General features: G+C 48.0%; 1 protein-coding gene across 5 annotated transcripts in view; it reads left to right on the top strand.

The window, feature by feature from the left end:
• The first annotated feature begins 10,351 nt into the window (after positions 1–10,351).
• The window catches only part of SCYL1 (SCY1 like pseudokinase 1), an 11,441-nt gene continuing 5,058 nt past the window's right edge, over positions 10,352–16,734 (top strand). For 3 of the 5 annotated variants that reach the window (XM_036995362.2, XM_036995363.2, XM_036995359.2), the window contains exons 1-9: positions 10,353–10,546; positions 10,890–11,030; positions 11,162–11,284; positions 11,363–11,589; positions 12,006–12,096; positions 12,171–12,326; positions 14,648–14,806; positions 15,675–15,782; positions 16,409–16,522. In XM_036995362.2, the coding sequence (XP_036851257.2) occupies positions 10,433–10,546; positions 10,890–11,030; positions 11,162–11,284; positions 11,363–11,589; positions 12,006–12,096; positions 12,171–12,326; positions 14,648–14,806; positions 15,675–15,782; positions 16,409–16,522 (1,233 nt within the window). In that variant the 5' untranslated portion in view covers positions 10,353–10,432. Of the gene's footprint in view, positions 10,547–10,889; positions 11,031–11,161; positions 11,285–11,362; positions 11,590–12,005; positions 12,097–12,170; positions 12,327–14,647; positions 14,807–15,674; positions 15,783–16,408; positions 16,523–16,734 lie in introns of all 5 variants that reach the window. The other 2 variants (XM_036995364.2, XM_036995360.2) reach the window with 1 other exon arrangement.

The following is a 16,734-nucleotide window of genomic DNA, read 5'->3' as shown; positions in this document are numbered from 1 at the left end:
TATTTGAGTGATTATGTCCCTTTACACTCTGTATCCATTCACAGTATATCATAGTGTATGAGGCTATGTTTTTAAAAAAATACTTGATGAATGACATATTTTATAGTTTTAAATAATTTTACTTATGAAAATAAATCTGGTTGTCCTTAGGTTACTTATTTCTCTTTTTTCATCCCATTTATCATTAGCTTTCTATATTCCCTAAATTCACCCCTTTTAATAATTTTTTTTTAGAGGGTATCTCTCATATTTATTGATCAAATGGTTGTTAACAACAATAAAATTCTGTATAGGGGACTCAATGCACAATCATTAATCAACCCCAAGCCTAATTCTCAACAGTCTCCAATCTTCTGAAGCATAATGAACAAGTTCTTACATAGTGAATAAGTTCTTAGATGGTGAACAGTACAAGGGCAGTCATCATAGAAACTTTCGGTTTTGATCACGCATTATGAATTATAGGCAATCAGGTCAAATATGAATATTCGTTTGATTTTTATACTTGATTTATATGTGAATCCCACATTTCTCCCTTATTATTATTATTATTATTATTATTATTATTATTATTATTTTTAATAAAGTGCTGAAGTGGTAGGTAGATGCAAGATAAAGGTAGAAAACATAGTTTAGTGCTGTAAGAGAGCAAATGTAGATGATCAGGTGTGTGCCTGTAGACTAAGTGTTAATCCAAGCTAGACAAGGGCAATAAAACATCCACGGATGCAGGAGATTTCTCTCAAAACAGGGGGGGTGAGGTTCTAAGCCTCACCTCTATTGATCCCCAATTTCTCACCTGATGGCCCCCCTGCAACTGCGCCTGTCTTAGGTTGTTCCTCCCTTGAGGAATCTTACCCGTCTCTGGCTAACCAGTCATCTTCCAGGGCCATACAGGGGAATGTAAAGTTGGTAAGTGAGAGAGAAGCAATATTGTTTGAAAAGGTTAGCTTTTTACTTCTTTGCAGATTTATGCCTTGTGGTTTTTATGCCCAGCATTTGTCTTGAGGTATCTTTACCACTTGGAAGAATTATGATACTCAGTAAATTTGATATGAGGCACAAATTCTATTTAAGGGTTGTAATTAGGAAGGAAGAAGAAAAGCTATAGAAGTAGCAGATGGAAGAAAACATGGGAAGATTGATTATTTCCTTGACATATCTTCTTGTAGAGTAACTTAAGCATGTGTAGGTTTTAAACTACTAATTAAATTGCGCACACACATTAACATAATTGGAATATAGTTACATAACCAAGGCAGACCTATAATTACCAGCCATCTCCAGTGAAACCAAGAAAATCAGTTAGGTACCCTAAGCATTTGTGAAAACTTATCTATGATATGATGGATATTGTCCAACTGAACTTGAACAGTCTGAGAGAAATCAGACAAATTAAAACAACCCATTCCTGGGAACTGTTCACATCCCATATGTTCTTTTAACAGTAGATAGTCTGTAGTTGTAAGATTTTGGAGCGCTACAACTTGCACTTCTCCTAATTCTTGGTTGAGTTCCAACAGTATAGATCCAGTCAAATTTGTTGTTTTACTGTATGCACAGGCCAGCTTAGATATCTCCTTCTTCATTCCCATGGCAAGTCCAGGAACCGGTGGGATGGATGCAGCTACAACTGCAGCAGCGTGTGGATCTTTGTTGGGGTTTTTTGATGATCATCTTCTGGTATGACTCTTCCAGAGAGTGCTGATGTTGGAAGTTCTTCTTCATATCGTATCTTAGTTCATTTTCTGGGTAGCCAAATTAGGCTTTGATCCTCTGTATAAACATAAACAGACCCTTTGCCCACACTATGAAATGCCCTTTATACCATTGTGTAGAACTCATTGGAGGTCACCACACAGGAACTGCTGTTTGTTTGTTTTTTTAAGAGAAAAATCCTTTTCCCTTTTTGTGGGCTTAAGGTCCTTCTTCCTAAGGTCCTTCTGGAAGTTGTTTCAGCAAGGAAGTTCCTTCTAAATGGTAAATACTTGGAGGCTTTTGGGAAATCTTTATTTTGCTGTTTTCATGGATAGTTTAGCTGGGTATGGCACTTTAGGCAGCCCTTACTTTCCCTTGGTACCTGAGGATGTCGTTTGGATTCAGTTATTGCTTTTCATAAATTACCTTATGTGCCATAAACTGCCCCCAAACCCAACCTCTCACAAGCTGCTTTTTCATCTGAACCTCTGGGAGGGCCTCCAGGTGGGCCTTCCAAGTATGAAGCTCTTTACACCCTGTGTTCCCCCATCTTCCAGGGTGGCCAGTCCTCAGAGCTGCTCCCCAAAGTCCCCACATAAACAGACCCTGCCTCTCTTTGCTGGGTGGCCCCGGAGCCTCCTTTCTCCTCTGTGCTGCTGCCCTACCATTGCCCCTCTCTCCTGCTCCCTGACCCAGGTTCCCTTCTCTTCCTGACCCTCTACCTTCTACACATCTCTCACTGCCCACTGCCTCTGCCACAGCCCAGCTACCGGCTTCCCTCACTGGACACCCACACTCCTCCTGCACGTCCTAGATGATGCTTTTACTCCTTCCAGTCCTTTCCCAGGCTATTGCCTGATGGATGTTTCTAATGTGCAAACCTGATTGTGCCACTCCTCTCTCGACAGTCCCCATTTTCTTCCAGATATTCAGCCTCCATAATCTGACCAAGGGACCTTCTATGATCTGCCCATGCCCACCTCCTGGTTGCATCTTCCTCACCTCAAACCAAGGGCTCCCTCCAAGTCTACCCACAGGAACCATCTGTTGGGAAAGGTTTTTACCTACAAAGAAGTATCAGATAAGCCCAAAGCAGGGAAGCTGGCACATTGTCATACAGCATAATCTGCTGGGGGTAAATAAGAAACTCCTTTGGGCAGGGTGAAAGGTGGGACAATGTGAACTTTGTGAAGAGTCCATTGTATTCTGGCTTCACTCATTGAATCAAGAGGCATATAGTTTTTTTAAGTCATCTCCATTAAGGTATAGTTTACATACAACAAAATTATTTTAAGTGTACAGGTTGATGAGTTCTGATGAATATATCTACCTGTGTAACCACCACCACAGCCAAGATATTTCAGATCTCTTAATTCTATTCCATTTCTCTGTGTGGTTATCCTTATGCTAGTACCACACTGTCTTGATTATTATTGCTTTGGAGTAAGTTTTAAAATCAGGAAGAGCGAGTCCTCCGACTTTGTTCTTGTTCAAGATTGTTTTGGCTACTGTGAATCCCTTGTAATTCCATGTGAATTTTGTCAGCTTCTACGAAGAAAGCAGCTGGAATTCTAATAGGGACTATATTGATCTATAGAGCAATTTGGGGAGCATTGTCTTCTTAATAATTAAGTTTTCAGTCCATGAATGTGGGATGTTTTCCTATTGACTTAGATATTCTTCAATATCTTTCAACAATGTATTTGTAGTTTTCAGAATGTCAATTGTGCACGTTTTGTCAATTTATTCTGAAATATTTTATTCTTTTGATGCTATTGTAAATGGAATTGTTTTCTTAATTTTATTTTCACATTGTTCATTGCTAGTGTATAGAAATATAACTGACTTTGTGTCCTATAAACTTGCCAAACTCCTTCATTAATTGTAATAGCTTTTTAACGATTTCCTCGGGATTTTCTATATAGCAGATCATTTCATTTGTGAACAGAGATAGTTTTACTTCTCCCATTCCAATCTAGATGGTTTTTATTTCTACTTGCCTAACTGCCTTGACTATAAATGCCAGTACAATGTTGCACAGAGGTGGTGAGGTAGACATTTTGTCTCGTTCCTGAACTTAGAAGGAAGGTATCCAATCTTTCGCCATTAAATATGATGTTAGCTGTGAGTTTTTCATAGATGCCCTTCTAAGGTTAAGGATGTTTCATTCTATTCCTAGTTTGTTGAGTGTTTTTATCATGATGGTGTGTCAGTTTATCAGATGCTTTTTCTGCATCTATTGAGATGATCATGTGTTTTGTTTTTTATTCTATTAATATATTACATTAAGTAATTATCAGATGTCAAACCAACCTCTCATTCTTAGGATAAATCCCACTTGGTTGTGGTATATAATCCCTTTTATATGTTGCTGGATTAGGTTTGCTGGTTTGGGGTTTTTTGTATCCATGTTCATAGGAAATTTTGGTCTGTAGTTTTTTTGTGATGTCTTTGATTTTGGTATCGTGTGATATGGGCCTGATAAAATAGGGTAATATTAGCCAGATAGAAGTGTTCCCTCCTCTTCTATTGTCTTGGAAGTGTTTGTGAAGAATTGGTATCAGTTACTTAAATGTTAGGAGAAGTCACCAGTGAAGTCATCTGTGCCTGCCTGGACTTTCGTGTGCAGTTTTTTTTATTACTAATTCAAACACTTTTCTTGTTTCAGATCTATTTAGATTTTCTATTTCTTCTTGAGTCATTTTTGGTGGTTTGTATCTTTGTAAGGATTTGCGCATTTCATCTAAGTCATCTAATTTACTGGCACACAATTACTTATAGTATTCCTTTAAAATCCTTTGTATTTCTATGAGGTCATTAGGAATGTCCCCTGTTTTACTTGTGATTCTAGTAATTTGAGTTTTCTTTTTTTATTGATTGACTTAGCTAAAGATTTGTCAAGTTTACTAATATTTTCAAATAATCAGGTTTTGGTTTCATTGATTTTTCTTTACTGTTTTCTACTATTTCATTAATTTCCACTCTTATCATTTTCTTCCTTTTTGCTTAACTTTAGTTTTCTTTTCTTTTTTTCCAGTATTTTAAGGTAGATGTTTAGGTTACTGACTTGAGATATTTCTTCTTTTTCAGTATAGGCATTTAAGGCAATACAGTTCCTTCTAAGCACTCTTTGGCTGCATCCCATAAGTTTTGGTATGTTATGTCTTCGTTTCCATTCAGCTCAAAATATTTGCTAACTTCCCTTTTAATTTTTTTCCTAACCTTGAAATTGGTTATGTAGGAGTGTATTGTTTTTAAATTAATAAAAACATATTTGTATTTCCCAAATTTCTTTCTATAATTAGTTTCTAATTTCATTCAATTGTGTTCAGAGAACATACTTTGTAGTATTACTTTACTTTTAAATTTAGTTAGGCTTATTTTTTTTGGCCTAGCCTATGGGTATCTTGAGCACTGTTCCAGGTGTATTTGAGAAGAATGTCTGTTCTGCTGTGCTGGGTCGCTCACTTTCAAGGGCTCTCAGGATTACATAGGGCCCACCAGGATAATCTAGGACAGTCTATTTTAAGGCCAAATGATTCATAAATTTAATTCCATCTGCAACCTTAACTCCCCATTTGTCATATAACATTCACATAGGTTTTGAGAATTAGGATATGGGCATTTTGGGGGGGAGATCACCATTCTGCTTACTACAACAGAGAAGTGCCACAGCAGCTTCTTTTTTAGATATCATATTTGCTTTAAAAAAAAAGCAAATAAGAATACAGAACCGTTTTTTTGAAAGGGAATAGTGTGAAGGCAAAGTAACTTTTACCTTAAAGTTATTCTCATATGTTTTTCAAGACACTGATATGTCTTTTTTGAATTTTGAATATTTAGACTTAGGACAAAACACAGTTAAATACTTTCTAAAGTTAAATTCAGTTAATTGCCACATAAGATTCCCCATTGTTTAATAGCAGCTTTTGCTGTTTCATGATTTAAATCTCATAAATTAAGTAGAAAGAACACAAATGACAGGGTTTTCTATGGTAAGCCATCAGAAAACAAAGCATGGACCATTAGCAAGGTGTTCTTGGGAACTTGCAGAGGATTGAACAAAAAATATTTTTCCCTGGCTTAAAGTTTCTATTTTATTGGAGGGAAAGATACCACTACAGTCAAAAGATAGCAGGAGGGAGGACAATACAAAATATGCATATACAATACCTACTTTTTATTATAGGTGCATGTATATGTGTATGTATGTGTAAGTATACATATTGTTAACCTCAAAAATAAACTGTCAGATGTTGCCATCAAAAATGGATTTATTCAGGAACAGCAGAGAATTTCTATTTGGGATAAGCAAGCTATGGCAAAACTACAGGCACGTCTAGAGAACAAAGGAGAGGAATGCTCTTTTATAGAGGAATGGCAAGTTTGAGGGGGGCATTCTAAGTAAAAAGTCCAGTGGGGTAAACTGGGAGTCCCGCATGTTGTGGCTTCTCAGTGGTTAAGTAGTGACAGTCTCTCCCGTTGGCTGGGCCATCGCTGGGGTGAGCAGCAGCTCTTCCTCCCGCCGGGAAGTAAAGTAGCTAAAGCAGATGGACTTGCAAGGTGTGGGGCTCTTCTTTTCGGTGGGGTCTGTGATTTTCATGGCGCGATGGGCACAAGAGCTCCCCTGCAGGCCTCCAGGCATCATGTCAACGACATTTCCCATTTAATTTTTTATGAAAGTAATTCATACTCATTGTGAAAACTTCAAATATCACATCACAGAAATAAATATTATGTTCAAACCGTTTGAAATTGTCAGTACTTCACTATTTTTGACCTATAAACAGCGATTTTATACCGTTCAACCTAATAATGCAGTAAGAAGAACCTGCTATCTGCACATCCTGGGAGCCGCTGGCATTCGGTATGCAGCCCTCCCGGCTGGGGAGTGTGTCTGTGTCTGTCTACGGGTAGTGGAGTTGTTGCCAGGATGATGTAGTACAGATACTTTTGCGACCTGCTTTCTAAAAGCTTTGGAGAGCAAAGCAAATCCTAGCCCTGGTTGTGCTGCTTCCCCTTTCTGGAGCCTCAGTTTCCTCATATGTAAAAATGGAACTAATGATGCTGTGTCAATTATTTATTACCTCTCAGCTCCAAATTCATCATGTTTGCCTGCTCTATGAAAATGGACCTGGGCCCTTTAAATATTTTCTTTGCCAGATGGCACAATGTTAAATTTTGCCAGTAGAGGGCACTGACGGACATTTCCTGAGGAAGAGGTTTTGCCTCCTGGTGTCTCTGTGCTCCTCTCAGCTGGCCTGCACAGCAGTAGCCAGGTCTCCCTCCAGCTCAGCTTCTGCCACAGGGTCAGCTTTGCCGCTGACCAGGCTCGGGCAGTGCAGGTGACCAGCAGCACCCAGCCGCAGCTGCTTCCCCCAGCATCCCACCCCCACCCTAGGAGTATAGGGATACTTCTTCCCTAGCAGCCTAAAGGATGATGGCTTTCCGGCAAGTTCCACAGGGCCTGCACAATACTCCATCAACTTCTCCACTATTCAGTGAGCCACAGCCACCCCCTCTCCCGCCAAGCCTGGATCTCAGACCTGGGGCTGGATGGGGGGCTTTTCCTGTGTGTGGGTGCTTCTTATATCTGCTAGTCCTGTAGTGTTCTCTTTATTTCTTGCCAGCCAATTCCTTATTGCTCCAATCCCTCGTATAGTTAATAATTCTTTATATTAGACTTCCTCTGTTCAAATTGCTTTATGGTTTCTCTCAGACTGAAATAGATCCTGCCTACTGTTGAAGCTCAGGAGAGAGAATGCAGCAGAGGCTTAGCCCAGGCCTGACATGCAGGAAGGACTCAGAAAACAGCTGATACTGTGATCATCATCTTCACAGCTCCACAATAGCTATAGAGCAGCCTCTTTCCTATTAACTGCTGCTGTGGTCTCACTATATGGATGGAGTTTTGAATTACTCCACTCCTGATGTATTATTCCACTTTTCCATTATTACAAAACAGTCCTATGATCCACATAAAAGCTGTCATTTATTGAGCACTCACTGTGTGCTATACACTAATTACATATATTAACTTATGAATCTTCACAAGAAGCCTGTTGTATTAGCTTCTATGGATATTACAACAAATTATTACAAATCTATTCTCTTACGGTTCTAGATGACAGAAGTCTAAAATGAAGTTGTCGGTAGGGCTGTGTCCTTTCTGAGGGCTGCAGGGGAGGAATCTGTTTCCTTGTCTTTCATTTCTAGAGGCTGCCTGTATTCCTTGGTTCACGGCCCCATTCTCACATCACTCCACCCTCTTGTTCCCACCATCACATCTCCTACTACTTACAGTGATCATCCTGCCTCCCTCTTATAAGGACCCTTGTGACTACAGTGAACTTACTTGGATAAACTAGGATCATCTCTCCATCTCAAAATCCTTAACTTAATCACAACAGCAAAGTCCCTTTTATCATATAAAGTAATATATTCACAGGTTCCAAGGATTCAGTAGTGGACATCTTTGAGCAGACACGATTCAGCCTACCACACCTATGGAATAAAGCAATTATTCTACCCATTTTACAGATGAGAAAACTGAGGTACAAAGAGAGGAAATAACTTGTCCAAAGTCACATGGCTCATAAGCAGCAGAGCTGGGATACAGGCTGTCTGACACCATAATTGAGGCTCTAATAACTACACGACTTTGTGTAAATGTTTGCATACTTGAATGAGGGATTGTGTAGCATACATCTGTAGAAGTGGAATTACTGGGGCAAAGTAACACTTATTGCCAACTTGTCCTTCACTATAGCTGTGCCAAATAATCCCCACCAGCAGTGCCTGAAATCCTGAATTCCTCCTTGCCCCAACTCTTGATGCTCTGAGGGCAGAATATTACTTGAATATACAACCAAAGGATTTTTCAAGTTCTTATCAATTGAGTAACAGAAAAATGATTTTATTTCATGAGAGGAGAGGAACACTACTTTCTTAATAATAAATAAAAAGTTACAGTGAGAATAAAGACTTATCAGTTTCCTAGAGAAAATAAAAACATTCAGTTAGGCTGCTATATTGCAAGACTGAAAAAAATGTCCTAAGCCTGGCGGTGATCACAGCTTTATTTCCTTACCCTCTACCTTGTCAGGGGCACTGTGTTTGAGGGTTTAAGTTTCTTGCCTTCAAGGATTATTTTCACCTCCTGTGCCATCTTCTGAAGATCTCTGGTTGATACATCACTTCCAGCACTGGGCTCTTCCTATCACTCCCTTTTTATTTTTCATTTATGCTACGTCTTGTTTACAAGTTCCTTTCCAAAGCTTTCCATTTCCCTCTCCAGTGTGCTATTTATATGGAGCTAAATACTTCCACTGACTACCACGGTGAATACTTACATAGTTACTCTTATGTCTTCACTTACAAATGAGGAAAAGGGATACAGTGACTTGCCCAAGATCCCATAGAAATGGGATTCGAACCCAGGCATCGGCCTCTAGGCTCTGCTGCTTGTCATCCTATTGCATCTCCTCTGGAGCAACCAACCTCCTGCTCTGAGCAGCCAACGCCGCATGTGATCCTCCCTCTGTGCAACTGTCCTTCCTGCCCAAGTACTTGGATGAGGAAAGGGAGAGAATGAGTCTCTGCTGAGGGGCTCTTCTGTGTCAGGTGAGGCACAGGGCACTGTTCATCCTAATTTATAGATGGGGGAACTGAGGCTCCCAGAAGGTAAGGTGAGTTTGCAGTCAGTGAGAGGAGCTGAGCCGGGGTTTGAACCAGCTCTGCTGACTTTGGTGTCCCTGCCATTGAATCTGCTCCCAAAGGCATCCCAAGCAGGTATTTCATAATCAGTTCCAGGATCTCACTGACACTCCACAGGGTGTGGCTGCGGGACTGTCCCCAACCCTGGGTTCCCTGCTTGTCCAGCCCCTCCCGGACGCTGGCTCTGTCCAGCTAAGAGGCTGCATCCCTGCCAGTGTCACTGGCATTAGAGCTGCTGACACCACCTTACCACTGCCGGCCCCTGTCCACACAGGCACTCAGAGCCTGGAGGAGATGCCGGCCTTCTAGACTAGGGAGTCGGGTCTGCTGGGCCCAGGAGAGCAGGGCCGCTGCTGGCCCTCTGGCCTCTTCTGGACATACTGGGCTATTCCTCCTCTACCTGACTCCTTTCCTGGGGTCACTGCCTCTTCCTCCGCCGCAGGTCCCCTCTCCTGCTGCGGGGCTCCTGGACTCCCTTGGAGTCCCTCCCCACGCCCTTTCTCAGGGGCTCTGCCTCCTGCGCCCCTCCCCTGGTCACTCCGTCATTTCACCAGCACGGACGCCTCCCTGGGGCTCTCCCACAGGCTGGTGAGACAGAGCATCTGGCCCGGGGACAATCACTCTCCCTGAGCCTCTACCTCACTCCTTACGGCACCCCTTCAGCACTTCCTCTTCCATCCTCCTCCCTGCCTCGGTTTCTCCGTCCTCGGTGCCTTCTCAGTCCTTATAATAACGCTAGGAGGTGGACTCTACGCCCCACATTTTTGACTTAAGGAAGGACGCGGAAGCTCAGAGTGTCTGAGGGACCCGCCCACGTCCCTCCCCCACGTCCCCCCCCCCACGTCACTGGCGGCCCTGGGCCCGCGCGCCCTGCGCGGGGAATGAGTTGCTCCGGCCCCGCCCCCACCATGGCCCCGCCCCCAGCCGTACGGCCCCGCCCCCGCCCCGCCCCGCCCCGGCTCGGGCCGCCGGAGGAGCGGGCGCTGAGGCTCCCGAGCTCGCGGCGGCGGCGGCGGGGATGATGTGGTTCTTTGCCCGGGACCCGGTCCGGGACTTTCCATTCGAGCTCATCCCGGAGCCCCCCGAGAACGGCCCGCCCGGACCCTGGGTCCTGCACCGCGGCCGCAAGAAGGTGAGAGCTGCCCTGCTCCGAAGGCCGCGGCAGACCTCGGTCTCGCCTGGGCAGCGCCGCCGGCGGCGCCGCGTCGCGCCCCGCCTGACGTGGCTGCGGAGCCTCCGGGGGAACGGGCCGGGGAAGGGGTACGACCAGTGTCGACGTGGCGGACGGGAGGATCTAGGGCCCGACAGGCGGACGGAACCGGGGTCACGTGGCTCAACTAAGTCCCCGGGGGCTGACCTGGGGAGAGGTCCGCCAGGAGGCCTTTCCTTAGGCACGTAACAGGTGTGGGGACCTGCGCGAGGTTGGAGTGGTCAGCCCCGGCCCCCCGCAAACCCCCGAGACCTTTCTCCCCCAGGCCACAGGCAGCCCGGTGTCTATCTTTGTGTATGATGTGAAGCCAGGCGCCGAAGAGCAGACCCAGGTGGCCAAAGCTGCCTTCAAGCGCCTCAAAACTCTTCGGCACCCCAACATTCTGGCCTACATCGATGGGCTGGAGGTACTTGTCGCCCCTCAGTTTCCACCCCTCTGCCTCAGCACCCCCAGATTTGACGTCCCCTTATCCGTTCCTCTCCCCCATCATCTCTCTCATTTCCCCTTCCTGTCCTCATTCTGTATCCCCTTCTTCAGACAGACAAATGCCTCCACGTAGTGACAGAGGCTGTCACCCCACTGGGAATGTACCTCAAGGCACGAGTAGAGGCTGGTGGCCTGAAGGAGCTGGAGCTCTCCTGGGGTCTACACCAGATTGTGGTGAGGTGGGGGGTAGTGGTGATGTGGGCAGGGGTGGGGCTTTGGGTGCTGGGGTGTGATGGCTCCTTCTGTCCCCAGAAAGCCCTTAGCTTCCTGGTCAACGACTGCAGCCTCATCCACAACAATGTCTGCATGGCAGCTGTGTTCGTGGACCGTGCTGGCGAGTGGAAGCTTGGGGGCCTGGACTACATGTACTCGGCTCAGGGCAATGGTGGGGGACCCCCCCACAAGGGGATCCCTGAGCTCGAGCAGTATGACCCCCCAGAGTTGGCTGATGGCAGTGGCAGAGCAGTCAGAGAGAAGTGGTGGGTGACTGGGGATAGTATGTCCCAACCAGCCCTGTTCTAGAAGCCCCTGCAGCTAGCTGGCATTCCCCTATCCCCTGCTACCCAACTTGAGTGGGAACCAAGGTCTTCAGGTGGAACCCACTTTTCTGCTCCCAGGATCCTCAGGGAGGTAGAACAAGATAAACATAAACTTTGGAGTTAGGTGGTTCTGAATTTGAAAGTTGACCTGGGGTAGACAACCCTGCTTCTCCGAGCCTTGCTTTCTCTATCTGTTAAATGGGGCTAATGAAACCTGCTTTTGGGGGCTAATGGGAGGATCCGTGGGGGGACACAGCCCAGAGTCTGCCATGTAGTCAGTACCTGGTGCCCAGGGCAGGTTGGAGGCCTGTGCTGGCAGGTGGCAGGGCCTGGAGCAGCTTTGGTTACTGTCTCAGGTCAGCTGATATGTGGCGCTTGGGCTGCCTCATTTGGGAAGTCTTCAACGGGCCCCTACCTCGGGCAGCTGCTCTGCGCAACCCTGGAAAGGTGAGTGTCCAACCCCACTCCAGCCCCTCCCTGTCAGCCAGCCAGCCCTGCCTTGACACTGACCCTTCCCACAGGTCCCCAAATCGCTGGTGCCCCACTACTGTGAGCTGGTTGGAGCCAACCCCAAGGTGCGCCCCAATCCAGCCCGTTTCCTGCAGAACTGCCGGGCGCCTGGTGGCTTCATGAACAACCGCTTTGTGGAGACCAATCTCTTCCTGGAAGAGATTCAGGTGAGTCCCCCACCCGACCCTGGGCTTTGGTCCTGCGTTCCTTACCCCTGCCCCCTCCCCACTTTGCTGGCTCCCGCATATATAGTCCCTTGGAGATAAGCACAGACTGCGGAACCAGGCTCTCTGGGCTCAAACCCCAGCTCCACCTCTTATTTACTGTGTGACTTCCCTTGGCTGAAGCTCAGTCCTACTTCAAAGGAAACCCCTAACTTCACCGGTGCATGCTGAGGATTCAGTAACTTAAAGTGCATAGTTAGAGTGTCTGGCACATAGTAGGTGCTTAGTGACTGCTCATGGTACTCCATTAACTCCGCACGTACATTCTGGCCCAGTCTCTGATGCGTTCCATGCCTGGTGCTGAGCTGCAGTGGGGGCAGCAGGGGAGGGAAAAAGAGTCAGACCCAGATCCTTGCCCTAGCATCTAGCAGGGAGTAGGCAGACCAGGTCCCCACCCCTGGGGACTCACTGGAGGAAGGGGACAGAAACATATAAACGAGGACATGCACGCTCCCTGGGATGGGCCCAACTGCCAAGAAGGAAACTAGCGGGGGGCAAGGGGATTAGGAAGGGGATCCCGCAGGGTGAGCTGAGACCTGAAGGGTGTGCAGGTGGGAGCCAGAGGGACGGTAACTGAGGAAAAGCATTCTAGGCAGAGGGAACAGCAAATGGAAAGATGTGAGGAGGGAGTCCTCGGCTTCGCCTCTCTGAGCCTCTGTATCTATGTAGTGGGCGTACGAGTGGTATCTGCTGGTCCGTAGGGCTGTTGTAGGGAACGGAGGAGGGGGGCTCTGCTCTGACTCCTGCTCTGATATGGTGTGTGGGGGGCACACGGAGAGGTGGCCGAGAGAGGGCCTTTGGGGGATGGGGACCCTGAGCTGCATCTTGAAGAAGCGTTGGAAATGCTGAGCCCTGTTGCCCCTAGGCAGTGTGGGGGCAGCAGTTTTTGTTACACAGAGGTCTCCCCACATGGTGCCTCAGCAAGGCTGCACTTCTTAAAATGTGCCCCATAAGAAATGGGGTGTTTCTGGCCAGTCCGCGGGGGAACGTAGGAGGGCAGTGGCCAGGGGTGCCCTTCCTGTCGTTGGGTGGAGTGGTAGAGACAGCCCAGCTGTCTCTCCATGTGTGACCTTGGCTGTGGTTTGGCCTTTTCCTGGGCCTTGCCTCACCCCCCAACCCCGACCCCTGCTGTCAGAGCACCAACCCTGCCTCCCACGCTGGACTAAGCTGTTCTGGAGCCAACCAGGTCCTCCTCATCCCCAGCCAGAGGCTGCCTCTTCTGGGCTAGGATCAGCTCGGGGGTGAGGAATCAGCAGAGAGTACAGGAATTTTGGAAGCAACACAGGACTGGGTTATATTCACTGCCTGATCACTATTGGCTGGTGACCTTGAGCCTCAGCCTTCTCATTTGTAAAGGGGGGAATGATGGCACCTCCTCACAGGGTGTAGCACTGCAGAGGTACCAGACCACTGAGCCAAACCCTTTCCTGACTGCAGCTTAGCTGTGTGACTTCAGTCAAGCTCCTTGCCCTTTCTGTGCCTCAGCTTCCCTCTTGGAGTAAATGTAGATTATGTTGGCAGCTACCTCATACAGTTGTGGGGAGGATTATTTAACCTGTGGAAAGGTTTTAGTACATAGTCCTGCCTGGCACATACTCTGTCCCGAGGAAATGTGAGTTGGGCTATTAGAGCCTCAGAAGGAGGTCAGGAGGACTACCGAAGACCTTTGACTTGACAGCCTGGCCTGCTCGGGCTCATGGCGGGACCAGGTCTGGGGCAAACTGCACCCAATCTCTGCCTGCCCACAGCCTGCCGTGAGCTCCACCCCACGGGGAGTTGCCAGGGCCCGGGAACGGAGTAAGCCTCTTCACCTCTCTGAGCCTCAGTTTCCTGACTGTGTTGGGCTGATGGCACTCACACCTTGTATTGTTAGGAAGAGTCAAGATGACGCTGATAAAGGGCCCCATCACTCATGTAGCTGTGTTCCTAGTGGCCTGTCAGGTGGCAGTGGATAGCAGGACAGCCACGACTGAGCAGCTGTGTGCCAGGCACTGTGCTGGCAGCCTGTATGTGCACTTGCTGGTTGACTCCTCAGATTCAACCTATGAAGTAGTAGAGTTATTATCCCACTTTACAAGCAGAGGGACTTGCCCAAGGTCACACAACCAATAAATGGAGGAGCTGGGATTTGAACCCAGGCAGTTGGGTTAAGTTCAAGCTTAAGTTCACCTTCAAGCTGAGGGTGACCCCCTGTCCTCGCCCATGGCTGGGAAGGGCCCTGACCAGGCTGATTTCCTCCCTGCATCCTGTCGTTGCTCCCCCAGATCAAAGAGCCAGCTGAGAAGCAAAAGTTCTTCCAAGAACTGAGCAAGAGCCTAGACTCATTCCCTGAAGATTTCTGCCGGCACAAGGTACTGCCCCAGCTGCTGACTGCCTTCGAGTTCGGCAATGCGGGGGCTGTTGTCCTCACGCCCCTCTTCAAGGTGAGTGGGGCCTGTGGGGTGAAGAGACTGGCTGGGTAGGTCTGAATGGTAGAAGGGGTAGAGCCTCCCCTAGGATAGGGCCAGCCCTGCTGGGCGTTCTGGGGAGGGGCAGCCTGGTTTGGGCAGACCCAAGCCCACTGGAGGAAGCGCTTCCTGCCAACATCCCATTGGTTCAGCATGCCAGGGCCACCTGACCAGCTGTCGGGAGGCTGTCCTTTTGGAAGAGGAAACCCTATGCCTCCAAGATTCTTTTTCCAAAGACCCCTTGCTTCAGAGCCTACAGCCCTTCCTCCATTTCCAGAGATGGCCCCCTCGTCTGACGTGTGCACCCTGGTTCCCAGAGCCCAGGAGTCACCTCCCCGCCCCACTTTACATCCTTCCTTTTGACCACTTGGCACTCAGCTCTCTTGGATTCTAGGGGCTAGATCCTCCCCAGCTCTTCCTTAGCCCCCAGCCCACCCTACCTGGGCACCTGCCATTCTCCACTCTGGGAGAACCCTTTCCCCTGAGGGGACTTGCCATGGGCCAGGTGGGGGGGAAAGACAGTAAACGAATCTTGTGGAGCTGGGAACCCTCAGAAATTGCAGGCAGAACTCTGCACACATATATGTGCATGGGGCATATCGGTGCCTAATCTTATATAAGATGGGCCCATAGCTTTCATCAGCCACCTGAGAGAGACCTTGACCCAGAAAGGTTAAGGGCAGAGCTCTCTAATGTGGATAATGGACAGGGGCTGCAGAGGAAATGCCTCACCCCTGATCACCCCATTCATGCTGGGAAATGAACCTGAGCACATTAATGAGCCCAGTGAAGTCACCCACGCCTGTGGGTATAACTGAGCCCCTCTTCCCACGCCTGCTCTCAGGTGGGCAAGTTCCTTTGCGCTGAGGAGTATCAGCAGAAGATCATTCCTGTTGTGGTGAAGATGTTCTCATCTACCGACCGGGCCATGCGCATCCGCCTCCTGCAGCAGGTAGAGGCTGTGGCCAGACCCCATTCACTGACCCCACCCTGGTTGCTGGAACCCCTGCCCAGGTACTGCAGAAACCCCTCCCTGAACATATACACAGGGCTTAAACACCCCTCCAGCACTCTCTGTTCCTGGCTTGCTCCCTCTAGCCCCATAGAGTGGGGATACCCTCTCCTGCCAATCCCAGGGCAGCTGGGAGCATCAGACAGGATGAACTCAAGGGTGGGGACCCCTTGTGAGCCAGGAAGTACCTGTTGGCTCCCATGTGTCATTCTCTCTCCACTGGGGAATGCACCATCCCTCCTCCCAGCACTTGTCTGGGTGGAGTTATACCCCCTTTTATAGAAGAGGCAGTAGAGGAGGCTCTAAGAGAGGGGGCACGACACAAAACCAGAGAACAGGCCCTCTAACTCCCAGTCCCTGGCTCTTCCTGTATCCTCTGCCCTCTCCTTACCGCTCTGGGCCTGAGAAAGGCCAGATGCAAGGTGTGGGGCTCAGGAGACTTGCCTGGCCAGCCTGTGCCTGCCAGGTGGAAAAACCAAGCCGAGAGTGGGCCTATGGCTATGGCTATGGCTATGGTGCAGGGTAGAGGGGCTGACCTTGTTCTCTTGCCCTTGCCTGGGCCACAGATGGAGCAGTTCATCCAATACCTTGATGAGCCAACAGTTAACACCCAGATCTTTCCCCACGTCGTGCATGGCTTCCTGGACACCAACCCTGCCATCCGCGAGCAGACCGTCAAGGTGGGTGTGGCCAGGCCCAGAGTGGCTACCCCTGGTTCTCTAAGGCTTGGAGAGGGCTCATCCCAGGACACAGAGGCCTTGATTTCAACCTGTGGGTCTGAGCAGATTATGGAAAGGCAGGCACCATCTTACATGTGGGTGCAGGCTGTGGGTGCAGCTCAGCAGCTGGTGGGGGAAGCAGGGTGGGTTTGGCTTCACTGGCTGAGTGCCTG

This window comes from Manis javanica, chromosome 11, assembly GCF_040802235.1.
Source record: "Manis javanica isolate MJ-LG chromosome 11, MJ_LKY, whole genome shotgun sequence".
NCBI lineage: Eukaryota > Metazoa > Chordata > Mammalia > Pholidota > Manidae > Manis > Manis javanica.
Note: the sequence above shows the minus strand (reverse complement) of the source record. Positions and strands in the feature narration are given on the sequence as shown.